General features: G+C 35.5%; 2 protein-coding genes across 2 annotated transcripts; one reads left to right on the top strand and one right to left on the bottom strand.

Moving 5' to 3' along the window:
• The first annotated feature begins 579 nt into the window (after nt 1-579).
• Nucleotides 580-13,277, top strand: LOC149090331 (ganglioside-induced differentiation-associated protein 1-like). The gene is made up of 5 exons (XM_089234238.1): nt 580-710; nt 2,641-2,833; nt 7,259-7,432; nt 10,591-10,791; nt 12,689-13,277. Exons 1-5 carry the CDS (start codon nt 603-605, stop codon nt 13,003-13,005), a joined length of 993 nt encoding a protein of 330 aa, XP_089090364.1. The 5' UTR covers nt 580-602; the 3' UTR covers nt 13,006-13,277.
• Nucleotides 13,278-20,316: 7,039 nt separating this feature from the next.
• Nucleotides 20,317-27,669, bottom strand: LOC149090330 (FGFR1 oncogene partner 2 homolog). The gene is made up of 3 exons (XM_089234226.1): nt 27,499-27,669; nt 22,771-23,022; nt 20,317-20,649 (listed from the first exon to the last, which is right to left on the bottom strand). Exons 1-3 carry the CDS (start codon nt 27,631-27,633, stop codon nt 20,398-20,400), a joined length of 639 nt encoding a protein of 212 aa, XP_089090352.1. The 5' UTR covers nt 27,634-27,669; the 3' UTR covers nt 20,317-20,397.
• Nucleotides 27,670-27,852: the final 183 nt, after the last annotated feature.

The following is a 27,852-nucleotide window of genomic DNA, read 5'->3' as shown; positions in this document are numbered from 1 at the left end:
TATTTATCTGAGAAAAGCACGGACATTGCCAGTTTTCTCTAAAAATTATATCAAAGTTGTCAATTATTGCTGAAAATCATCGGTAGCGAGAAATGAAGCTTCACTGCCAATTGCGGTGAATTAAAACGATTTCAACATCAATCATATGAGATGAATATTCACATTTATAGTACAGTCATGACTATTATAATTTATAAGTTAGAAAAATAATTTTAAGGTTTAATTTCAGTGAAGCATGAAAATTAAAAAATAGACTTTGTGCAAAAAAAGACATAAAAAGAAGTTGTCGGACAAAATCGCGGGGAATACCGTTATGCCCCGGGAAATGCGGATAATATGGTAATGGGAAGCATGATAAATCGAAACCCGGTGTGGTTTCGGTTTTCCCCCCGATTTTTTTTTTTTAACTTTCAGCATAAAAGTACCACAAAATAAAAATTTTGATTTTCATTATTAATAATAATTTAGATTATTTTATTGCGTCATATATTCAGTCAAACAAAAATAAAAAAATTAATTTTAAAGAAAAATTACGCAAAAGAAGATTCGTCAGAAAAACTTTACATCTTGACCCTTGAAGCGACCGCTTTTCAGAAACAAAGATGGCCGCTGCCGGAAGCTCCGCTGATAAGCCGGTTAAGGAAAGTGCTAGTGATGATGGAAATAGCTTGTTGCTCTACCATTATTATGTCTCTTTTTATTCTCAAAAGGTTTGTTTATTCATTAATTAATGTTTTAAACACGTAATACGTATAGTTTTTGTGAAAAAAAATATCACACCTTCACTTACACGACTAATTTGCTATACGCTATTACATGTATTGCATAATCGTTTTAAAGGAAAGAAGTATAAAAAATCAAATCAATCCATTAAAAGAAAATCTCGATGTACTTTTCAACGTGCGAACTCCATTGCATTAACCTGTGTGTCGGGACCCAAAATTGGGTCGCAAGGGCTTCCGAGATGGGTCGTACAAATCCACTTACGGCCAAAGGTGCTTGAGCTGTTAGTCACGGCATAGCCCCCCCCCCCCCCCGACATACTGGAGCAGGGGCTCCTTCAGACCAGACTTTTACGGGCAGTGCCCCTTAACGCATGTGCCCACCCGGGATCCTCAATAGAAGGGCCTCACAAAAATGAGATCTCGTTGAAATTTTCTAGAATTTACCAGGTAGGGCCCCAAAAAAACCACTTGGCCTGGGGACCCGTGATGCTCTTAAGACAGCCCTGTTTACAGGGTGCCTTTATGATGAATTTATAGCATGAAAAAACAAAAAATTATGAGAATCGCCCAAGGGTTGGAATCCTGTCAGCCCCACCCTTGGGGGAGGGGGGGAGTCACTGTCCCAACTTGATTCACAGGGGCTACCAAGATCGGTCATACAAATTCTATGAGGAATTCTTAGGCTTTTTTTTTTTCAAACCGCACAACTCAGGTCTATCGCCATGGGCAATTTACTGCCCAGTGAGTTGTGCCGGAAGTGTAAGTGTACCCAACAGTCTGAGTGCGTATCTAGTGTTGTGTATGATTTTTCAGTGCCATCTATATCTCAGAAGTGCAGTGAGTGATGTGTAGTGACTGAATATTTGTACTGTGTGTAGGACTGTGGCGAGACTTTTTAAAGGGGAGATCGGCTCGCATTTGCGCCTCGAAGTTGGGAACCACAGAAAACCAACTTCAGCCGACCACCACTGTGGAAACGGTGGAGCTCGAACCCGGGTCCCCGCGATGCGAGTCCATCACTATGACCACTTGACCACCACAGCGGTGGGATTCTTAGGCTGTGGGTCATGACCCAAACTTTTGTTGCAAAAGACTCGAGATGGGTTTTTTTGCTATGGGTCACTGTCCAAACTTGATTCACAGCAGTTTTCAAGATGGGTCAAACAAACTCTCGGGGATTCTTGAGCTACGGGTCACAACCTAAACTTGGGTTGCGAGGGCTTTCAAGATGGGTTGTACAAATCCACTTATAGTCAGGGAATCTTGAGCCAGTCACTGCCTAAATTTCATTTTCATTCACTTACAAGATGTATTGAACAAAACCCCTTAAAGCTAAGAGCTCTAAATGTTTGGGTCGTGACTCAAACTTTATTCTCCTTGGCTTCTGAGATAGGCTGCACAAATCTGCTTACAGTCAGAGGTTCTTATGGGTCATGACCCAAACTTGATTCATAGGGGCTTTTGAGATGCATTATACAAAACCACTTCAATCCAAGGGCATCTATATTCACGGAGGCCTTTGAGATAGGTCATACATATCTGCTTACCAAGTGATTTTTTGGATATGGGTAGTGACCTAAAGTTGCCTCGCTGGGGTTTCCTAGATACGTTGCACAAATTCACTTACAGTCTTGTTATAAATGTAATTATTGCGTCACTGGTTCCACTAATTTCAGATAGTCCTGTGGGTTGCGAAGCTGGTCTTGTTGATTTTGGGTTTCAGCTGAAAAACATTGAGAACACCTGTATTAACCACTGCAACCACACCTGTCGCACACCCCCCCTAAGGGCAGCTCTGCCCAGGGAACCACTGCTATAATGTATAATAACATTATCTGTGATGAAGATTGAATTCTTTCCCCCCCCCCTTCAAATGACATTTTGTATGTTCAATTTATATTTTTATGTATTTTAGGTTGTGTTTGCCCTTCATGAGAAGAAATTGAAGTTCAAGTCGAAGATAGTCAATCTCATGGAAGGGGAGCAATTTGACGACTGGTTTCTTGAGTTAAACCCGAAAGGGGAGGTTCCGGTCCTAAAGGATGGAGTTAAAGTTATTCCAGATTCTAGTCGTATCATAGACTACTTGGAGGATAATTTTAGCAATGGTATTATTGTGTGATGGTTATTTTATATTTGCCATGAAAAATCACTCATTTCAAATGATAATGGTTTAAACATTCTTATTTTGGTTAGGATTTGACAAACCCCAGGCACTGGGTCACCACCGCAGCAAAAAAAATTGGCATTGCAGTATACAATTTTCTATGCGTGATCACTGGCTTTAGAAAAAAAAACATACACTGGCTCCTAAAATATTTTAACAGCTCCTGGATTTTTTCCCAATTTGTCAAGTTCTGATTTAGGTACCATATACACCAGTGGGAAGGCCAACCTGTTTTTCTAACCTGTGCCAATATATAGGCAAAACAAAAAAATAAATAACTTGCACTGATTTCTCCAATATATAAGTGGTTGTGCATGCCGCTCATTTTTTATCACTTCTCATATTTAGGGTTACAACTGTTTATAAGTGGATTATTGTTTTTACTTACAATAAGTCCTATTATAACAATATTTTTCTGGTTATTATAAGCTATGAGTGGATCTTAACGAGTGTGTCGGTGTAATGTCAAATAGAAGCCTCCAAATCATAGGTGATTCTTATTCATTATAAATTTTCTCTAATTCTGAAAATTTTCTCTATTAGCAATTTTATCAATTCAGAATTTTCTTTTATCGAGTCAGAATTTTCATTAATTCTGAAATTTCATTTTTATTATTTTTAATAATAACTTGATCCTCACGTATTCCCAAAAGATCTGATGTGAGAATATTCTCCTAGATGTAAAAATTGGAGAATAATCAAAAAGATTATTTTTTTCATATAAATAACTAAAAGTTTTTACTAATTTTATTTGTTATAAAATATGATTCAGTCTTTATTTTCCTAAAACATTTATAATTTTTTTTTTCTGGTATAATCACCTATTAATGACAAGTTTTAGTTCGAGAATATGTATTCTAGTGAGAGGTTTCAGAAATTTCTGTTATGAAGATTTTGGAAACCTTTGAAGATTAAAAGATTTCTTTTAAAATTAATTTTCACAAATAAGTTCAAAGCAAAAAATAAAACCAAAGTTGATTGACAAAGGAAAGACATTCTTATGATCAAATTCATTCTAAAGAAGATAAGAGAATTGTGTCATTTTCTTCAATACACTCAATGAATATACACTCAGATATTTTTATCACTTGTATTTCTTTGCAAAATTGTTCAGTTCATCCTCGTTGTATTCATTTTCTTGCTTTTAAAAAATGTGAATATTGTCAGTTGCAAAATTTTCCTTTTTTTTTGCTATTGGCAATTTCTTTATGATGTATATATAGGGTTCTGAAAGCTGTTGCAGCAATTTTAGAATGCAACTACTGCCAAACTCATTCCAGTGAACTCTCCTTCAGCACCAATATTTTTGGCAGAGTTCTTATCAACAAAATTCATATAATTGATTTTAATTGAGAAGAATCATTGATATAATGGCAAATAATACAAGTTTAGTAGATTGCAATTAATTATTCTGCCGAAGCAGAAATTGTATTGCTTTTAGAGTTATTTGTGGGGGGGGGGGGTGTATGTGTGTGGACCATTTGTTGGTTTATTAGTTTTTCATTTGCTTAGTTTGAGGGTTCAACAAGTAGAGTAGTGATTAAAAACTTCTACCAGGTTGAAAAAAAAAATCTTGGGCAGTAACATTCATCATTCAAAATTATGGTGTGCATTTTGTGTATAAGTGACACTACAGATGGGTTACATAAGAAAGCAGATGGGTACACAGGCCCATTCTAGGTTTTGTGACTCTGTTGAAACCCAATAACATTCAATTGTGGTCTTGTGTGCATTGTCAAAGAGAGTTGACAGACTGGACTGTGGAAAACTCCAAAAGAAGAATGCAATATTTGTAGGGGAGACAAATTTTATATTTAAAAAAAATTTATATTTAAAAATTATATTTTATTGTTATATTGTGTGAGGGGAGACAAAAAAAACTATCTGTGGTTGCTAGTATCCTATTTTGGCCAAAAATTGTTTTTGTTACCAAGTCATTTCTGCCATTTTGCTTTGGCTCGAGTCAATCTTACAGGATACTGAAATAGTGTGCTATGAAAAAGAAAAAATGTTTTTTTTTAATTTTTCAGGGATTTTTTTAGCCTTTCAGAGAATATTCTCCAGTATTATCCTCCATGAGAATATTCTCAAATTATAAAGAATATTTATAAACATTCTTTAGAACTTTCCCTAGAAGGACTATTAGGCCCCTTTAAATAACTGGAAAATATTCTTATTGAGAATAGTAAGAACATTCTCAAGTTATTTATAATAGTAGTCCTTCCAGAGAATGTTCTAGAATATTCTCCTAAAGATTATTCTTGAACATTTTACATCCCTAAATTTATAACAATATACAGGGTGTCCTATAAGTGCTAGCATGGCCTTTGTCTCATCAACCATGGGTCGTAGGCCTAGAAGTATGATTCCAATTTAAAAAATGCTTAACAGGCATTTAAAATTTACCCTGTACCGTTTTTGAGGGTGAAAATAGTGTCACAAAAAAAAAAAAAAATTAATTTCAATACAGTCCTCATGTACTCTAATTTCCAGCTAGAAAGTTGTTGCCCTGTCTCTCCTGATGCCGCCAGCAAACATCCATGTTCTTAAGTGCAATATTCACAGAGATATTCAAATTCAAAAAATGGAGGAAATTTTGGAAAGAACTGCGTCAAATGCGGATAAAACGATTTTTCCACATTTAACACATTGTTCTTTCCCAGATTTCTTCCATTTTTAGAATTCGAATATCTCTGTGAATATTAGAAGTTACTCTAAACAACTTTCTAACTGGAAGTTAGAGCGGGGGTGGACTGTTTAAAAATTTGTATTTTCTATTTCATTACACTTTGTACTTTCATTCTCAAAACTGGTACAGGGTAAATTTTGAACGCCTGTTAAGCATTTTTTAAATTGGAATCATACTTCTACGACGAACAGTTAATGAGATGGAGGCTGTGCTCGCACTTTCAGGACACTCTGTACACAGGAAATATAGTGGGTTGAAGACACTATATAAATCTATGAACTTAAAGAAACATGATGGCCCTTTCACATTAAATGCAATTTTTTTTATTCATGTTTAATTGTAAAATGGCTGGTAGACAATTCAATAGCCATATTTTCTCTTTGTGTTACTATGCTGACTATATTTCAGCGGAAATTACAAAAAATGGAATATTGAAAAATACGGGATAGCGCCAGTTGTGGGCAAAATTCTTAATTTAGTGCTGAAAATTGCAGATGGGTGAAAAATTGAGGACTACAAATCTTGGTCAATTAGAATGATTTCATGGAAAACACATTCAACACAGTGAAAATATCCTATAAATATTAGATATTCATGGAAGTATCATTGGAAAAACTAGATATTTCTTTAGAATAGTCGGATGCCAGATGATAACGAAAAATATGGCTATGTTTAGTGGTAAAGTATGGGTAATATGGCCACCTTGTGTACAAGTATAACCAGGGCTGCAATTAGGAGGGAAGCAGGTGGGTCTGAAGGGCCGGACCAGAGAAGTTGTAAATTTCACCCTTTAACTGCTCCATCACACAGGGTGCTAATACACGTGCTTGCCCCAGCTGCAAATTATTATTTAACTTCTTATTTTGAACCTTTTTGTGCCCATAAAAATTTTAAATGCTCAAAAGTATATTTACCAAATTTTTAAGTGTTGCAGGTTTTTGTAAGAAAGTTACAAGATTTATGCCTTCTGGAGGTTGGCAGGTCTGAGTGCCTAAAAATGACTGCAACCTTGTACTTGTCAAGAGATGGCTCTGCTCATTATAGCTGAGTGTTACGGTTAATATAATGATCATATAATGTTTTATTTATTTATTTTTTTTGACAAGAATAGAGACAGTTATTCTTCTAGGGTTCAGAATTCCAAAATATTTAGCAATACTAAAGTTAGTTTTCTTTAGGAAAAAAAAAATTGATTGTAGTCAGCCGAGTAATGTAAAAGTAATGGTTTTGCCCTGCATGTCTTTGACTGCACATTATTGTTTTTCTATTTTTATGATCTGCATATACAGCAACCTCTCATTTATATGTTTCTGCAAGGGAACAAGGAAGAGAAAGTTAGAGAGGCATATAAGTTAATAGCATTATTTACCTATATCTTTGACGGAAGTGCAGGAAATCATCTTATAGGCTAACTGAGAGAAATGTATAAGTGAGAAATCACTGTATTCAATCACTGTTCACAATCTACCAATTGTGAATTACTTGTGCCATTCAAACTGAGATGAAAAAAAACTATAAAAAATGTGAATTGAAATTTTTATTTCATTGGCAGAAACATTTTATTTTTAATTGAAATTGAATTATAATTGCAAAAATTATTATGATTGGAATGTTAACAAGTCTGTGATCTATACAGTTTCATGTATTGATAGCATTTCTGTTCAAATGAATTTTCAGGAGATACACCAAGACTGAAGCCAGAGAAAGGCAGTACACAGTACCAGACAATGGAGCGCTTCAGTGCTTTGTTGGACAAGATTCCAATATCCCTCATAACTTTCGGTGTTTTGTTTAATCCTGATCTGGCACAAAAGCTGAAAATGCCACTTTATGAAATTAAAGCTCGGAAAGGTAAAATTGATTTTGTCTGTCCTTGTGGTACCTTAATTATTTCATTTCAGTTCTTATCTCACATATTCCTGTTAAGCCAGGCCCACACACACATGTCTAGCCTGACCCAATACATTCAAAGGTTTTCATGGGCGAGTATTGTGACACCATCGCCATTGGTAACAATCGTCAAATGTTGGAGGCTGGAAGGTTGGTCGAAGGTAATGACTTAGTTTTAGTATATGTACTAGTTGAAGCATAGTACATGATAATGAGAAAAAGAATGACTAGGTCCTTCCAGTCTCCAGCCTAAGTCAAAGAAGCCGCCTCCCTTGTCCACCTTCCAATCCGTCTGGTCACATATTGGTCCCAACAATCACAACATGTATTGGCATATTAAATTGTTCTGGCAGCAAATATTCACCAAGGCACATTCGAGCCAGGCTGGGCCAGTGTGTAGCCAGCCTATGGTGGAAGACCACATTGTTTCTGACCATGATGTTTGAAGTGAACAAACATACTTTTTTCCGCTGAGCAACTAAGTTGAAGTTTGGTATTCAACTCAAGTGGGATCCTCAGTCAGCATGATTAGTGGTTAAATATTTCTTCCTCTGAAGACGACACCCATTGTGTGTCAAAATGCATTAGGAGTTTTCGTATTTTTCGTGTATTTGCCTTATTCGTTGGTGACTTCTTAATATTAACAGTCTATGTTGCTTTGCATCAGGGAAAGGCAAACATTGGAAGCTAATATTTGCAAATGACTTGGGCCAGGCTTGACACGAGTGTGGCCCTGGCTTTAGGTGGATTTTATATAGATATAGTAAGCCATTTCTATGTTTTATAGTTTGATTGTATTTAATCTTTTAATACTCTGATTTTATAACATCCTATGTTCCCAATTAGGAACGTCCAGTTTTTTTTTTCTTTTGTGAAAGCAGTTACTTTTTTTTCTGAAGGTGTGAGATTACGAACTCAATTTAGAGAGAAAAAATAAAAATTTAATTCATTTCAGCACTTATGCCAGAAACGTTTTTCTAAAATAGGGTTCCTAGCAACCTGAGAAGTCAGAGAAATGGAAAATGGTTAGGAAAAATGGAAAATATTTGACAAAAGTTGTGGGGAAATTCTGGAAATGGGAAAAAACACACTCAAAAAATATTTGTAAGGTTAAGATTTTGAATTACAATCACGTGCCCATACTTTGGACAATTTAAAACTTTACACTGAAAAATCAACCTTCTCAGTGACACATTAAAATTAAAAGATTTATATATCCCCCCATTCTGAAGGGTGTCTAGGCTCTCTTTGTATTGATAATTTGAAAATTTTAGGTGTACATTTAGAATCTGAAAAAAATTAATTGGCATTTGTTCTAAGTTAGGATACCCACGTCTATATGTAGCGACTTTGGCTGATGCAAACAAACAAAGAACAAGACATCGAAATGTTTGAAAAGCTAGGGGACAAAGGTACAGTGATCTTGGTGGACGCTGAGAGGTTTCACAATTCCCTTTATCTTTCCCTTTATTTATTGAAATTTCATCAATGTCATCAACATCAGGAACTGAGAACACATCTGTTTTGCCCATGTTTTAAGTTCCCGTAAAATGGATTTTGAATAGTTGCCCATCTGAACTAGCATCTACGATCATTCCTCTGTGCAATTAATTTGTAATTCTAGGTAATGTGCTTAACATAGGACAATTTTACAAATTTAGACAAACTTGATTTTTTTTTCCATTCAAACCAGGATGTTACTAACAATAATAGTGATTAAGAAAAAAGACTGAACTGGCATTTCATACGAAAGACTTGACATATAACATTGGCTTAAATCAGAGAAACACCCCCATCTCTGAACGTAACTGCGATGCAAACCTTAGTAGAGTTCATTAAAAAACTTATCAATTTTCAGGAAAACACATGAAAACTTTTTCTCAACCAAAACATGTTCTACTCTACTGAAACTATTGTAGAATATCTTAACACAACAAACAAGCGTGAAGACCTGCTCTAAACGTAATCTGCAACAACCGTCAGGGCTAATAATATATTGAAACAAAAAACCCCAAATCTTCCCAAGTGAGGCTGTTGTCCCAAGTATGAGCACTTGACTGTGCATTTATATTTCTTTTTTCAGGAGTTTTGGTCAGAGAAATGATCAAGCAAATTTTGCTGGGAACCTTGTAAAATCACATATTTTCAAGAAAAAAAGTTATCCATTTATTATTTTTTTCTTAATGAAGGTTTCTATAGACACAGGGCCAGAAAATATGTAGGAAATTATTTTTTTTTAATTTCTTGATCATTAAAAATTTGTCAACTATGAAAAAACTTTATAGCCTAAATACACCATATTTACTCGCATGTAGGGCAATCTTGCATATAAGACAAGCTATGATTTTAGAGATCACAATAAAGTAAACTAGATTTATTAGTTCAACTCTCCTTATTTCATTTATTCACAAATCATAGTATAAGATTTTTATAAGGTGAGACAACATAAATGTAAGATGAGACGTAAGTCTGGGTATTGCATAAGGGATTTCTAAATAAATTCTGGGGTTGCTCAGAATGATGTTATAAAATGCTGTAGGTGCGTGAGCACCCATTGCACTCGCCGGATCTGACACCACTGTCATAATCCCAGTGTCTGGACCAGGGCCCTGAATCAAATGTTGGGGGAAGGAGGCAGGTAAAAATTATTGAAAACTTTTGCCAATTATGCCTTTCCTGAATTTCCATTAATTCTGGAACTATTTCTCTCATTAGTTTTTGATTGCTTTTTACTCATCAATTCTTGATTATTTTCTCTTTGATTCTGACCTTTTCATCAATACTGAATTTTCAATGAATCCTGAATTACCATTTTCAATCACTCAAAATTATCATTAGTTCTGTCTGAAGTTATTCCTTAAATTAATTTTCATTTTTCATTTAAACATATTTTTTTGTCTTTTAGCACCATTTTTTGTTTGGATATTTTTCCATTCATGTATATAGGATGACCGGGTTTTGAAGCAGTGAAAATTGATTAAAAACCTTATCCTATACATGAGTAAATATGGTAAAAGGAAAAATCAGTTGAAATCTCTGAATATGGCCTGTAAAAGGCTAAATGGTCATTGACCAGGTTTTTATTGTGTTTATTGTATATGTTCTTCAACACTTGACAGGGAGATTCGAACAGCACATAGCTTTATTAGAAGAACTGGCCGAGAAGGACGAAAAACATAAGGCATTCTACTTATCAAAGAAAGACGCTTTGAAGAAGAGCCATGCTAACTTCCAAAATGCTGATGAAGTGAAAAAGGCTCTGGAGCAATTGGAATCAACTCTTGATGAAATTGAAAAAGAACTTGATTCGCATAGTGATGGTAAGTCTAGCTTTATACCATTATAATTTTCTTTCAAGCAATGAATAACAAAAAAAAAAATTGTGAGTACAGCAAATTTCATCAAATTTGTAGTTTTTTATAATTCAGGGCTTGACAAGTTGAAAAATATTTTAAGCACCAGCCAAATTTCTTAGCCTAGAAAAATACTGGTTTTTTCAACTTTTCCTGGATTTAACAACTTCCCATGTCAAAAGACATAATGAAATCAAAAAATTTTTGTGTCATACTTAGACTCTAATTTAGCAATCACATATAGATGATTTCGAATGCCAATGCTGTTTTTGGGTGCCAATGTCGATTTTCTAGTCACCTACACCACTGTCTACAAACACTGAGTAACTGACACAGTGAGTAGCACTGAAATTAAACTTTGATATGCCAACAAACTGGGTGACTTCATTCAATTTTTGCCATGCTACACAAAGGCTCCTGTTTGTCATTCTAGACCATCTTTCTATATAACCCATATTGCAACCTAAACTTGACACATGCATAGGTACAAGATTTGTTCAAAAAGTATTCAATTATAATTTTTCCTGCATGAACCAGTGAAGCTAAGGAGTGAGTTTGGAGCACATATGAAAGCAATCCTAGTGCATATGCTTGAATTTTTTCCTGCTTGCAGAAATTACCAATCACCTGCAGACTACCACAACCTCTCTGTGAGTATAAAAAGACTGCCATTTGGAATCGGCAAAATTGTAGGTCCTGGTCTAATTACCCTTGTGTGCATAAAATAACTGTGGTGTGACAAAAATGATCGAATTGATTAACCGGCAGACTGCCAAGGAATGAGGAAGTGAGCACTGTCTCATTTTCGTTTTTGATAAAAATGGCAGGAAAAACTTGAATGCTGTGGCATTAATTGTGATGGAGCTACCAATTGTGACACACAATCTCTTGATAATACTCCTTGGTGATGGTTGTGCCATGCAGTGCATACTAGTTATGAACTACACCACTGGAGTCAAAGAAGATGGTCAGCATAACTTTGACATTACATCTCCTGAAGACCAAATCGCCAGTCAAAATGAAATGAACAGATCCAATGCTAATGCTTCCCTCATCTGCAAGTTCCCTGATTATGATTTGATGATCATATGTCACCAGAGTCCTCACTCAGTCAATAAGAATCTCATTCTGGATGTTGAGGGCCTACCAGAACGTATTTCATGCTCTATTAATATGCAGCTGTCTTTGAAGCAGTTGTACTACTCCTGTATCAGTGTAGTGACCATTTCTTCATCTCCAATAGTCTGTTGAATCTTGCAGATTGTTTCCACTCTGGAATCGCCAAGCTTCACACAAAACTTAATGAGTAGTATTGTTAAAGTTTTTCCTGCCATTTTGTCAAAAATTAAAATGTGACACAGTGCTCATTTACATTTCCTCTTTCATTGGTAGTCAGCCAGTGACTGGTAGCTTCTGCAAGCAAGAAAAAACTCAAGCATGCACCCTAGGATTGCCTACATACATGCACCAAATCCATAGGCGGGGATTGAGTTGGAAGTCTGCGGGCAAGGTCATTATTGCTGGGGGGGGGGCACGACGATGATGTCAATTCATATATACATTAGATCAGTCGCCACCACCTTTGACGCTGGGAGGGGGGGAGCCCGTATCTCTGCCCACGACCAAATCACACCTCCCTAGCTTCATTGGTTCATGCACGAAAAGTTGGTCGGATATCTTTTCAACAAACCTTGTATTATCATGCATAGATAATCCTTTGTATTAATAATTTTTCCTAGAAATCAAAATAAGTGGAGTGTATGACACTAAGATTTGGTGTCAAAATTTTTTAATTTTTTGTTGCAGATAATTTTTTTTGCATTGTTGAAATTTAAATTGTGTGTTAAAATTTTATTTTTTGCAGAACAAAACAAGTATTGGCTCTGCGGTGAGAAATTCACCATAGCAGATATAACGTTGTCAATTATCCTGAATCGATTACAAGCACTTGGTCAATGGCATCGTATGTTTGGAAATTCCAAAAGACCAAACCTGCTTGGTTACTTCAAGCGAGTACAACATCGGGAAGCATTCCGTAAGACTGTCAATCAAAGCTCTGGTATCATGGGAACATTCTGCTGCATGAGTAGTAGAGAAAAACTTGTTGCGTCTGTTGCAAGTGCCATGATAGTCCTGGGTATCGCTGGCTTGGCAGCTTTCCTTGTACAGCGTAAAAAGTGATTTTATGCTAAAGATTTTTTTCTAGTTATGTATTCGAATCGGAGCAGCGCATGCGCCTAAAATAATATATATATGTTGCAAAAAAAAAGTTGGTACTGAAAATATTTGCTATGGTCACACCATTTCACAAAATATATTAAATGGATGCAGCACCTGAATGTAGTGCTAATTTAGCATCGATGTGATTAAAAAAAAATCTATTATTCGAAGGGGGAAAAAATTTAAGACTGAATTCTAATATGTATACCAAAATAAAGCAGATTCAGATATGATTTTCTTTCTCTCATTTCGAGTTTTTTTCCCCAATACTGATATTTTTAGGTAGCTGAACCAGTGCCGGATTTCCCAATAGGCTAGACCAGTGGTTCTTAATGGGGGGGGGGGGGTGTTAAGATAGAAAAAAATTAACATGACTGATTATTAAAGAAAATTGAAATGATAAAAATTAAAATTTTCAATTCTTAAAAAAATATGAATCATACAAATATTTCAATGACCGTGGTGCGACAAAAATGATCAAACTGATTGACCGGCAGAATACAGATGAGTGAGGAAGTGAGAACTCTTGGCTTTCACTGTATAAGAAATGTCTTGTGAATATTTGCATTGTTAAAGTTTCTTTTTCAAATAGTGATCGATCCTATTTGTTTTTTCCCCATTTTGGTTTAAAAAAATACCATTATTTACCTAAACTATTTTGTGGGTTGTTTACATTGGTACCTTGTGTTTTAACTGCAGTGCTCGCGCAACATATTGTTTCGTTAAAAGTCGCGTGGCATCTGTGAGACGCCAAGTATATTTTTTTTCTCTTGCAATATATATTTTGGTCATCCAATTCAAATTTATAAGTGTAAACAGGTTAACTAAGTAAAATTAAAACAATAATATAACTTCTACGTATTATAAGGGGTTCTTATATAGGGCTTCTATTTTAGGGTCAAGAGCATTTTACTAGCTTTTAGCTACTGCTCTGGCAACAAAAGTCAGTCAGTTTGTGTAAAAACAGTGAATGAAAGAAATGTGCCTGGCATGTCTGGGATGCCACGCGAGCACCGCAGGGTTAAGCATATTGTGCTTAAATTTGATACTGTCATGAGCACAGGACTCAGGGAAAATGTCAAAAATTTTACTTGAGTGTCAAAGAAACATTAATTTATGGTTTAATCTCAAAAAATGTTTAAAATAATTTTTTTAGTTTCATTTTTGAATTTCAAAAAATAAAGCCAAAATTAAATATTAGTCATAACCAAAAAAGGGCATTAAATAACAAGTAATCGTCATGAGTTCAGATAGATACCTATATACAGTAAAACCCATTTGGGGCATGAGCATTGTTTATAGAAACATTTCCGAAACCATCATCTGTTTGTTATGCAATAGCTAGTGTCCGATTACAGTCGGCCCCCCGTATTCGCGGGGGTTATGTTCTGGGGATGACCGCGAATACGGAAATCGGCGAATAACAGAAACCATAGGCTTTTTTGTATATCTCGTTTAGTGAACATCATGAGAGAGAGCAGGGTGATGCAGAGGTAAAAAGGAATGCCAAAGAGGGTGCAGCGATTGTTGGCGATGCTTTCTGAAAGAATGTTGTGATTTATGTTTGCCATTTTTTCTTTTTAATATCATCAAGTATGTTGACAAGGATTCCTCTACTAATTTTTCTGCATGTGAAGGACGTAAAATAGAGGGATATATGTTATGAAAATAATCTATTGCTGATTTGAGCTTGCGAAGCGCTTCCGCTATGTTACTTGTGGTTGAACTTGTCTTCTACTTCTTCATCTTGATCTTCATCTCGTGCAGCTTCAGTTTCAGGACCAGTTAGCTGCATTAATTCCTCCTTGGTTAATCCAGTATCAAAAGAACTTTGAATAGCATGCATTCACTCTCAAGGTACCTCCTGACTTCCGGAACGAAACACAGTTTAAACCAATCCAGGAAAAGTGTTTTCATAGTCCAAGCCTTTTTGTTGTTCGTCCAAAATACTGGGAGCTTTGGCTTATCCTTCCCTTCAATGCTCATGGATTCGCAGATTTGAAAATTATAGTGGGCTTTATCATGTACCCATACGCATTTTTGCGCAAAACAACATAGTAAGTCTATCTCTACTTGCCTTAAAACCAGGAGCTCGCTTTTTTCTCTTGCTTAACTTCTTTGCGGTGTTTTCTTCCAAAATAGTGTAGTTTCGTTAGCGTTAAACACCTGCTGATGTGCATAACCCTTCTCTTCAATAATTTTCTACAAAGTCTTCAGAAATTTTATAGCTGTCTCCTGGTCAGCAGAGGCTTGATCGCCAGTAATTTTTGTATTATGTGATCCGAATTGTTTCGTAAACCTATGAAACAACCTTTACTTGCATAAAATTCTGATGAAATAGACATTTCGCCAGCATTTTCCTTATGGAAGAGTAAAAATTTTCGCCTTTTCTGTTATAATATTACAATCAATTGGAATACCTTTTTGTATCAGTCTTGTACCCACAAAAAACGGCATTTTCTCTACGAGAAACACGTGGATCCCGTAGGCGCTGCAAAGTTTTGACTGCCACGGGTGCAGCTACAGCCACATATGAACGAATTTCAAATTCCTTTTTCTTGATGCATTTCACCGTAAATTCGTTGATTTCGTAATGGCGGACCACAGCAGGTATTGACTTACTTTCACCAAGCATAGTTTTCGTCAATATATCCAATTTTTCTTATAATAAAGTTTTCACTTTTATTAGTCTTTTCAAAGCATTATCAGTAGCATTAGAAGAATGATCCATCCTAAACAAACACAGCTCAAATTTTGTAAACAAAACACGTGAATGACGATTGCTGAGTGTTGTCAAAAAAAGAAAATTCCAATGAAGGGAAAAAAACCGCGAATACGGAAACCGCGAATATGGAAACCGTGAATACGGGGTGGGGGGGGCAGACTGTATATGCACTAAAAATACAGCGAGATATGCTCTTAAAATATGCAAGCATGCACTTAAAAATGCCAAATATGCACTAAAATATCACGAAAAAGTCAAAAATTCTGAAATATGTACCAAACATGAGAAAATATGGGTTAAAAAAAAATCACCATGCAAAAAAAAACGTTTTTATATAAAATGCATATTTTCTTAGTGCATATTTATTTACAAAATATATTCCCATATATATAATATATTGCATATGCAAACAACTTTTACATATTTTGTCTTTGGGAAGTTTTAATTTGTTATAGCTGCTCAACTGTATCCATACAGCTGGTATTAAACTATAATATTTTGGTAAAAGATCTTTTGTCAAACTTTTATAGTGTAATCCCAGCCTAACAAAAGAATTTCAACAACATTTCTAAAAAAAAGTAAACACTTTTGGCATATCCCTAGAAATAGGCTGGTATTACACTTTAAAATTTTGGTAAAAGATCTTTTACAAAACTTTAAACTTTTTAAAAAACAACCAATAAGCCTATTGGATACATTCATTCAAATGTAACCAAGACTATTTTCAAGTTTTATAAAACTAGTGACTTAGCTTAAATAAATAAACTTCAAAAATATGCACTTATTCTGAAAATTCTTTGTTAATAAAGCAATGATATGCATTAATGCTAAAAAAGGCCAAAAAATACATCTGCACTTGGATATAATCCAGGCTACAGGATATAATACAGTCGAATAGGGGCCGTTCAAGTATTACGTCATTGTCATCGATGGGGAAGGGGGGTTTCCGATTTGCTGACTTTTGATGACGGGGGGGGGGGGGGGGGGGGTCGTCAAAAATGGCTAAAAATTTGCTTACGTAATACTTGAACGGCCCCATACCATTGTAGCAAAAATTTCATTTTAACAAACACTTTTTTCCCCCAGATAAGTTTACATAAGAAAAATGCAAAAACTGGAATTCCTGTATAATAAAATTTCATTGTGACAAAGGGATTTCCCCGGTCTCTGAGTTCGTTATAACGGGATTCGACTGTAGCATAAGAAATGTCATGTTTTTAAGAGCATGAGCGAAAGTAACTTTATTAACACTAGTACATTTTCTTAAGGTTGCATCTGAACTGAGAATCATCATGGATTCCTGAAAAGAGTGCCGTAAAATATTTTGGGGATAAAATCATATTGAGCATAGGATAAGGGCTGTGTTACTTTCAATCAGAGTGTCACCAAAGTGCTTTAAGATTGAGCAGGGGAAGGTTTGGGAATCCCAGCATTTCACACAAATAAGAAATGTGTAGAAAATAAACACTTTTTTTAACCGGTCATCTGGCCAATTAATTTCTATGTGTGCTACCCACAGCGTCCCTTTTTTATGAAGATGAGCACACTTTTTCCCATTTTTTGGAAGCTCTCTCTTGAAGCTATTAAAATATACTTTTTGACTGTGAATTTTTTATGAAAACATTTACTAATTAGTTTTCTAAATAGACATTGTGAATTCTTAATTAAATATTCAATGACAGCATGGGTTGTTCAAGTTCATAATGGATGCAGGAAAATATTTCTCAGTAATTCATGTTAAAAATTATATATTGAATTTAAAATGGCATGTAAATAGAATATTTTTTTTGTGTGTTACTAATTCAGATGTAATATAAAGGGTGCATAGCAAACAGAAGGTATGGCATTTTAGTGGCGAACCATTGATCCTAGAGCTATATTTCCAATTACAAAAAGTTTCCCAATAATGTATAGTACTCAGATGTGTCATTTATGCAAAGTACGAAAGCCTGGATAACCAAGCGGAGATCGAGATGTAGGTTAGAACACTTGCCCGGGCAGTGAGAGATTGGTGGTTCGGTTCCCCACAAAGGAATGTGAATTTTCTTTCCGAACTATGTACATCTTGATCTCCGCTTAGTTATCCAGGCTTTCGTACTTCGTATGAACAGTGGAGAGTGACATTGTTTCTCTCTCTATGTCATTCATGTTTCCAGGGGTTGTATAGTTATTAGAATAAAATTACCTTTTTATACAGTCCCCATGTTCCCAAAAACCCAATTAGAAAGTTGTTGCCCTGTCTTTTCTGATTAAAAAAAAAATCCATATATCTGAGTACTCTATTCACTGAGATATTCAAATTTGAAAAACTTAGGAAAGGTGGGGGGGGGGGGGAACAGCTCTAAATGCCCAAAAACCATTTTACCCATATCTAACGCTGTTTTTCCCCAAATTTCCTCAGTTTTTCGAATATCTCAGTGAATATTGCACTTAGAAGCATGGATTTTTTTTTTTTTTTGCATCAAAAAAGACAAGGCAACAACTTTCTAATTGGGTTTTCAGGCACATGGGGACTATAAAAAGCTAATTTTATTTTAATAACTATATAACCCCTGGAAACATGAATGACATATCTTGAGTACTATACACATTATTTGAAAACTTTTTTCTAATTGGAAGTATACCTCTAGAATCATCAACGGTTCACTGCAAAATGCCATACCCCTTTGCTATGCACCCTGTACATTAGAAGAAGTGATTGGGGATGCAGCTTCGCAAAGCATGGCAAATAATAGTAATAATAATCCCAGACCTTGAAATATAATTATTCAACACCATCCAGTGACGAGATAATAAAGTAGTAGAATGTGTGCAGATGGTGTAGCTGCTGTATGACGTATTATTCAATCATATCCCTGTAAGACTGAAAATCAGCATGACGTCATATGCCATTGTAGCCAGATGACTGGTTAAAGATTTAAGTAATTTTTGAGATACAAATCATTTTTAAAACAACAGAATTTTATGATTTAACCAGGGTTTAAGCTGAATAAAAAATTCCTTTTGCAAAAAAAGTGAAAATGGGGTGAAAAGCTTTAGCAATATGTTAATGTAAATAATACTACCCTACAATGCTAATGTAATGATGGATGGTTGGATGTCTACTTGCTCCCTACCTCCTGTATGCATTTTTGCAAAAGTGGCTACCACTATATTCGCATTCTAAGGTTTTCTTTCGCATTTTGCCAAAAATAGCACCGTAGCTTAAACCCTGGATCTAACCCAGTGTTTCCCAAACTTTTTGTTCCATTGCCTTCTTCAGCAATTTTTTTTCTCATTGCCCCTCAACTCAAGCCAACCCATAGGATAGTAGTTCCCAGATTATTCTATTGTCCCCCATGGGAAATACTGATTCCAACCCAATGGTGATAGCCATTTTCTTAACCCTTGCCAATATTAATACCAAAATTCTTGCATATATTAGACAAATCAAAAATTAACATTTCCAACTTAATTTGATACATTTCTGAATCAATATTATATATACCAATAATGTCAGGCATGTGATTGATAAAAATGTATACCTGGTCGAAATTCGGGCAATAAATTTCTGCAGCCCTGACGCAAATAATTTTTTATCATTGCTCACATACAGGACATATCTTTTGAAAAAATCTCCCACTGTCTCGAATATTTGTGAAATTCAAACTATTGTTGTAAAATTTAAATATTTATCTTTCACTTCAAAATATGGAAGACAAATGGCAGCACCAAGAAAATGAAACAAGCCAAACTATGGCAACGTTAATACAAATAACCATGTATGCACTCATTAGAAATTCTGCTGAGGAATATATGCAAGTTGCATATGTGGTTAAGTAGTAGTCATCTTAGTTCAGGGTTACCAGACGTCCTTTTTGATGTCATATCATGCGTTCTTATGTTTTAGAAAATTCATCCTTTTCAGGTTTCCATAATTTTTTGTCTTACTCTGAAACATATCTCTTAAATTGATATAGTGTTTATTTGCGTATATTTTTCCCCCACACATGTTTACATGCTTTGAGTAATCGTTGTTGAAATTTCTGGAGTACAGGAACCCAGGTTGAAGCAGGGCAGCAGATACTAATTCTCACTGAGGCCCGGCTTGCTCTAGGACAGCGGTTATCAAACTCTGAAAGACTGCGGCTAGGTTGATTTCAATTTGTGAGTTGAGAGTGTTCTTGCACATGACTAATGGGAAATAAAACAGAAAATCACTCAGGGCCTAACGATTGAGAAACACTGCTCTAGAATAATATGAAAAAGACAGTCTGGAAGAAAAAACCGCAACATTCATTTTGAGAATACCATTGTTTGAGCACCAACATCTAATGTGGTATACTGGGAGGACGTTACCTCTTCCATTCAGAAACAAAGAAAACAACACTCAAATGCTGATTCCTAGAGGTGCCATCTGTTGTGGAAAACTACGTTAAAAAGGGTGCATGTGTCATTCTTTCTGTTTTTGAATCTGGTAACCCTATTCTAGTTCATTGCATCAAAAAAAAGTTTGGAATGCATGTTTCCACTCAATATTTGTATGCTTTGAATTCGTTTTTCGTTAATGAAACTATAAAAACTTATTTAATTTCTCACACATTGTACATAAATAAATAAAAGAACATAAACTTTTTTTTCTTTACATTTCAACCAGAAAGAGTTTTCTCATGTTGTTCGTCCATTTGAGTTTCTTTGTCTTCGGTATCGAATGTATTCATTGCATAAAATAAGGATCCAGATGAGCGACTGATTTCCAGAAGTTCACGCAAACCTTTATTCTCTGTCACGAGTTCCATCAGTTTCTCTTTTTCACTTACAAAACTTACTTCATCTGTCTTCACTGATTTTTCCATCATTGCAGCCATTTTACAGATTTGATCAGCTTTCTCTTGAAGTTTCTGTAAAAATTTGATGAGAAAATATGAATATATAAATTACACAAACACACAAAATGAATTATTATTTAGACATATATTGCATGCTTCTCGATGTGATCACGATGGGACTCTGGATTTCCCATAACAATAATAGATTGATAATTATATCTGAAACTGAATACAATGACCATACCTCCCATTCGATTGAATAGGACATACAAAAATGGGACAATGTTTTTCTTTCCCACATAACTGGTTGCAAAATGTTGAAACAAAATTTGATTTCATACTAGCTATAATACCAGGCGCTACCAGGGTTTCTTCAATGAAGCTTTTTGGATCACGTGATATCTCCCTCTTTCTTCGAGGGACATACAAACCGTGTCTAAGTTAACCAATATGGCGACTCCCTGTGCAACTAATGAAAGAAACAAATCTAGATTTAAAGAAACGTAGAAATCAAGATGGCCGTCGAAGGGCTTGTTTTCACTGTTAAAAAGCAGTAGTGAGGTCATAAATATCACCTGAATCGTTGATGTTATGTTCTCGACATACTTCAAAATGGTGTGGACGATCAAATGAAAACAGCAAGTAACGAATATAATTTTCATATATTTCCCGTCAAACTTTTTTCGTGTGCACGTGCTTAACCAAACCAAAAATAATTTATATTTTGAGTTTTAAGCTAATTTATCATGCACCGTGCGTGGGAAAATGTATTTGAGTAGTCTGAATTAAAAATCATGTATGTTTCTGTGGAAAAATTGGCAAGTTTTATTTGTTTGTTTGTTTATTTTATGTGTACAGTCAATATTTCCATATTGGAAGCGTACCGAATGTTTTTTATGCTGGATTTTTTGGGTGTTAATAATTACGTTTCTTGTGTTGAAACAATGAAACCAACAAATATTTCTACAAATAAAGCTATTCGGGGGAGGATTTTCCACTTCTACCCTCCCGCCTATGCTAATAATAAAAATTTAAATGGTGGGGGGCTTTGACAAACTTGATATTTTCCTCAATTTTTTACTCATAAATTTAATAGAAAATATTATTGATCTTTCGAGAAGTGATCGCACTCAAGTGCCATGGGAAAAGATGTGTACGGAGGAAAGTGACCAAAATATGAGGAATATTTCCCATTATATTTACAAATGGCTATATTCACGCAACACTATTATTTCTAAACTGTTGTCTGAGCAATGGTTTTTATAAGTATGAAATTTTTAAGCATTCTTTAATTAAAAAAACCAAGCTGATTGCGAGTTTCTATTCAATACTCTCTGCTATATTAAATGCCCCCACTATGTGTATCACGTTCCTTGCTCGCAGCTATATTCTCATCCCGCTTCTCTTCCTTCTCATTCGTTGCTTTGCTGCTGCTCCCATTATGTTTTTAGCCTAAGGAACCATGGTAACCAAAGTAAAATTTGCTGAAATCGCCAGATTACTGGAAGTTAGTAGAAAAAGCCTATCTAAATAATATAAACTTCTGGGCGTGGTCGTGCAGTGATACTTTTCCTCATATTTATGATCAAAGTCAATTAACCTGCCTAAAAATGCAGGATTATCGAAAGTCTATGTAATAGAAAGAGCCAAAGTATTTCTTTTCCCTTTTTTTAAATTATTCTTGGAGTTGGGAGGGGAGAAAGTGCTATCACCTGCACAAAAATCTGGAAAAAATATTCTACTTTAAAAAAAAGGTGACATTTTACAAAGGGTTTAATAATTTCCACTATGGCTGTTGTAATGCAAATCAATGAAATTTTGAAAACCACTTAGAGGGTTAAAACTATGGTGATTACCATACAGTATTATACTCAAGAAATCTACATCATACAGGAGATAGATTTAAATCATGGTATGATATTGCATCTAATACCATAGAGGCTAGCTTTTGTGTGACAAATGAGCTTTTCATTGTATGTTTCAAGCTTGTTAGCTGAACATTTGCTTGAGAGTCAAAGCATTTTTCTCCGCTCATAAATTTTATTACTCCCAAGTGGAAACACTCATTACTCAAGATGCCACCGTGTGTTAAATTTTTTCTTTTCACGTATATTCAATTATCATCAATTTCAATCAATTATACTCAATTTCATGAAGAATGTATAAAACAAACATAATATAAAATAAACGTACAAATAGGTCGCTGGGACTATCCTCGCCCAGTTCATTGTGGTTTGCCTTCAGCAAGTTATTTATCTGGTACCTGTACTTGCTCATGATGAGTTCAATGACAGATTGGTGTTCTTCCAGCATCAATCTCAGTTCTTTATTCTCCTGTTGAAGATCTCGAATATGCTTGTTTTCTTGCTGCACGTTGAACACGAAAATCGGACGATGTATTTTACTTTGGTTCATGAAATTCTTGTCTGTGAAATCCTCTGAACACTGAAAAGAATAAAAAAAATTGACTGAAAAAATGAAATAAACTGTGAATTTTCTATTATTATACACTCACACCTCATTAAGAGAAACTTGCTTAATACAAATGTATGGAATGATATTGAAAAATACTACAGTAGATTCTCGCATTGGTACATATCAGGCCAAGGTATGCCGGAAAACTGGAAGGTAGTTCCAAAAGTCCATTCAAATAATACAACTTCAGAGCACAGACATGCTTTCCTCATCGTCTGTGGGGAGGGGACATGATTTTCAGATTTTTAAATCAATAGGTAACGGTGCTGACTTTTGGAATTGGAAAACCTGCCACACTATGTTCTTACCCTAGAGCTGCGCTTTCCTAAAAGCAGGTTTTTTTGCACAGGGCACAATGTAAGTCACTCAGCGCAACATACCATCCATTCACCAATAGGGAAAGTAGTGTGACTATTTTTGTGCAGAGCACAACAGACCTCATGCCTGTGTTTCACATCAGGTATGATTGGCTGACTGGTTTTGAAAGAGTCAAAGGTGTTGCACGCTGCACATTTTGCTGATCTTCTCTGCATTTTTATTATATTTAGTATCTTTTTATTGTGAAAAAATAGCAAAAATATGTGGATATGCAGACAGCTAGGAAAACACACACTTGTAGCCTGATAAAGTTACGTTTCTGCTGACGCAAAATGGCCTGATTTGGTTCATGTGGCACAAAAACCTACTCCTAGAAAAACACAGCTTTATGCTCGAAGAAAAAATGCTGGATTATTAAGAGTCTGCTGCAGAGTGAAACCTGTCTAAGACAAACACAGAGATGGAAACATGTCTTGAATGAAATGAAAAGAAAGTCTTGTTGATGATCCCAAAGCAAAATATGCCAAAAACTGTGACGTGTGTTGCTGAACAATTTTACAAAAAATGTTGAAAACACTATTATGGGAATTTTTACCACAGAATATTTCCAGCCAGTTGAGGACTCATTGTAGAATGATGCAAAACATTCTCCTTCATGGTTGATGGCCACTACTTTGATGTGCATTAAAGGCGCACAAAAACTGAAACCTGTCTAAAACAAAGAACGACCCCAAACAGTCAGTTGGGAGGTCAACCCCAAATAAAAGAACCCTTCTTCAAAGAAAGAACCTTGAAAGAAAAGGTTCCTACCTCATGAATTTACATACAGTAGTACCCTACTAATCTGAATGGCCCTTGAGAAAAAAAAAGAAGACATGCTCGAGAAAGTTAAAGAATCAACAACAGAAATAAAACTCTCATAAATTCTGCATCGTAACACGTTATGTTTCACTTATGGACAATGAATACTTGATTATACCTCATAATGACGAATTACATAGCTGCCTTGAAAAATTTTCATTTCAAATGAAGCGACATATACCTAGTGGACGATGTAGTTACTAGTCGTCATCATCTCAGAAACAGGATGTCTGCAGGGGTTGCATTATCATGCTGCTCCACATGTATAGATGGGCAGCTTCAAGTGCTACCATAGCTTCTGAATGAGTCTTTGGTGGTGGAGCATCGTGATCTAACCCAGTGGTTCTCAAACTTTCGCTATCAGTGGCTCCCTTGCTATGACAACATTTATTAGTGATGCCCCAGAATAGTCTAAGAAATAACCAAGGCAAAACACAGAATAGGCAATCATCAATGTTCACAGTTCACTACAACGTTATTGACAAAGGTTGGCAACAACTCTAGGAGATATGACGCACACTTTCAGAACCACTGATCTAACCCATCACTTGATGACGAGTCATTGCCAGTTGAAACCTCTGCGACGATTTCTGCCTCAGTGAAAATTTGAATGCATTTCACCCACACACATTTTTTCTCTGTTTTCTTGCAACCCGAGATTTATTTTAAAAGCTGGGGGGGGGGATGGGGATTTGGCAAATTCCTTTGTTGTTTCGTGATTATCGTCAAAAAAAAAGTCAGCCATAATTTTTCCCAGGTTTCTTCTCTCTCTAGCAATGTTTCTGCCATGTTTCATGCAGGGCCCAATAAATGACATTTTTTACCAACTTTTTTTCACTTTCTGTAGAATGGAAAGTAACTCATTTTCATCTCCTAGTAAGACATCGAAGCAACATTTTTTAATACCTATTTGATGGATTGTAACACCCCTTGGTACATTGGCTGAAGCAAACATAACATTGGAGAATAAAAAAAAATCACTTTTATTTCCATGTAATTGTTTGGTTCATTGTTGAATGCAGAGGCAGATTTAACGGCACGGGCCCAGACTTGTGAAAAGCTTCGAAATACCCAAAACTTTACACTATTCTTTAATTCAAGGTACCCAATGTTTTCTCTTGTGTCCGAGGCCTCACTCGACTAAAATTTGCTTCAGGTTAAACTGAATTATCTGGTCTGTAACTCTTATCACACCTGTAGAGATACTCACTATTATTTCAGTTTTAAAAAAACCATATTTAGTAAAAGACCCTGGTAATCCAATGCGTGTTAAGACAAATTGTTTAAAGACAATTCCTGGTAATTTTGCTCATCTGAACAGGTCTGGTATCAATTAGTTCAGATTAGCAGGGTTCTACTGTTATGGGGGGGGGGGGGGAAGCCCCCTTCTCAGAGTTAAAATTCCTAATAATTTCAATTCTCTACAACTTTGCAATTTTTTTTCATCTTGTTGAGCTACCAATTTAGATTTGATGATTTCTCCGCTTCTTCAATGAGACAGCTGGAATTATTTTTTAATAGATGTAGCCAGAACTAGGGGGGGGGGGAAAGAAGCAAAATTTTAAGAAGTAATGAAAACACTGTTACATAAAATAATGGAATTTAACAGAGGAGGGGGGGGCAACAAAATCACGTTTGCCCCCCCCCCCCCCCGCCGCCAGAACAATAATAATTACGGGTCTGAATGTAGCATGCATACTTTATGGATCAAACAGAAAGTCAAGAGACTAAAATAACATAGGTGCCAATTCCCAGATTCAAAACCTTTAGTTTGTCACATAACAAAACATTTCCCTGCCAAAGAAAACATGTTATACAAAGAAAAAGGAAAATCAGATTTTTTTTCGGGATGACCATATGACCTGTTTTTCCAGAACATTCCTGGGGAACAGCTAACCTATAATCCCTTTTTTGTTTGTATACTTTCTTGGCAATTTCCTTTCTAGCCAGTTGCCATTTTTCTTCCTGGGTGGCCATATTATTTTGATAGCATTCTTTTTTCCCCCTTTTTGTCAGATCCTTTGGCTTCTGGGTAGTCATTTCCTTGTTTATTGCTGGTCATCGTCTGAAGGTGAAGTCACCCCACAGAGTTTGCTAATAATAATATGCTTTTGTGTTGAAGAGCACTGCAGTTGAATTCATCAACACATATTTTTTTGTTCATCTCTTTGTACCATATATACCGTTTTTCCAGTATGCTCACCTTCAGTTCCCCTTGTCTGAATATCTCGCTTTGGATCTTGTTTTCTCTCAGGTTGTACATTTCATATTTTGGAGCAGCATTAATATATTGCCAAAAAGAGGGATAAAACTATAGCGGTTCCCATTCCTGTAATTTTGGCGACATCCAAGTTCCTTAGATCTTCCAGTATTTTACAAGACAGATTTTTCAAATATTATTCGGCTCTTAGAAAGGGCAATTGTCCCTTTGTCTCTGGATCTGCACCTGATTGAAAGCAGTAACAGATTATCATTCCCAACTATAGTGCCACCGAAGTGCCTCAAAGTTGTGTGATGATGCCACAATCGTAAACATTTCAGGAATTCATAATGCATCAAGTACGCTTTTTATGATATTATGTTGCATAATAATGCATGCACATTCTGCACCTGGGGACATCCACTGTAATCTAATGAGCCGAGCGTTGCCACAGCAATCCAGCCAGGCACAAGAGATTGAGCGAAGATGTGACTGGCATCGAAAGAAATGGGTCAGTCAAGTACTACTTGCACTGATTGGCCAAGTGAAGATCGAATTTACCACCTACCCGATTCTCACCTAAAAACTGACTATTCCTTCAATTTGCAAGCACAACTGAACTCAACTTGCATCTCGAAAGTTTTACCTAACGGCAAACCTGGTGCACGATAGAAAAAAGTTTTTTTTAAACTCTTTTCATACCAAACATTTATATTTGTTTTTATAACAGCAAAGGCAGCTGTCTCATAGAAACCCCTCCTAGACATTGTTTCCCCATCGCTCCCTCCAAATTAAGCCAACAAATAGAATCCCATGTTGTGTCTTCAATTTATACCATCGCCATTGCCCAGCTTGGGAAGCACTTATTCATGGTAAAAAATGTGTAAGAGTGCTTACCATCTTGAAAAGCATTTATAAATTGGAAATAAAATTTAACTATATACAATGGTCTGTTTACGTCTCTTTTTAAGATCAAATCATAGTTTGACGGTTAATACGAAATATTCTCCGTGTTAATGTGTTTGGATAACATTGAGACAAATAAGGGATAAATAAACTTAAATTACCTCTTTCATAGACTCCACATTTTTATATAATGTTTGAGTTTGGGTAATTATATTTTCAGCTGTGACATCGTGCTCGCGCAAGCGATTAACAAGTCTCTTGGCATCGCTTAAAATTTGATGAACCGTGATAGACATGTTTATATCGGAAATTGATCCACGAACATCGTAAACATTGGCATGCTGCCACGCAAACTAATGCTAAAATGATACCAATAAATATCCATGGTGTCAAAAACGCTGATTTAAAAATAAAAATTCGGTAACTAAAAAAAATAGAAATATAAAATTATTAATTTAAGGATATTTTTTTTGCAAATTAAATTTTTTTTTTCATAAATATACTGGCATGCGAAA

The sequence above is a fragment of the Pholcus phalangioides genome, unplaced genomic scaffold (assembly GCF_987345545.1).
Source record: "Pholcus phalangioides strain wild (caught in Gottingen) unplaced genomic scaffold, Ppha-v1.0 ptg000001l_1, whole genome shotgun sequence".
Lineage (NCBI taxonomy): Eukaryota > Metazoa > Arthropoda > Arachnida > Araneae > Pholcidae > Pholcus > Pholcus phalangioides.
Note: the sequence above shows the minus strand (reverse complement) of the source record. Positions and strands in the feature narration are given on the sequence as shown.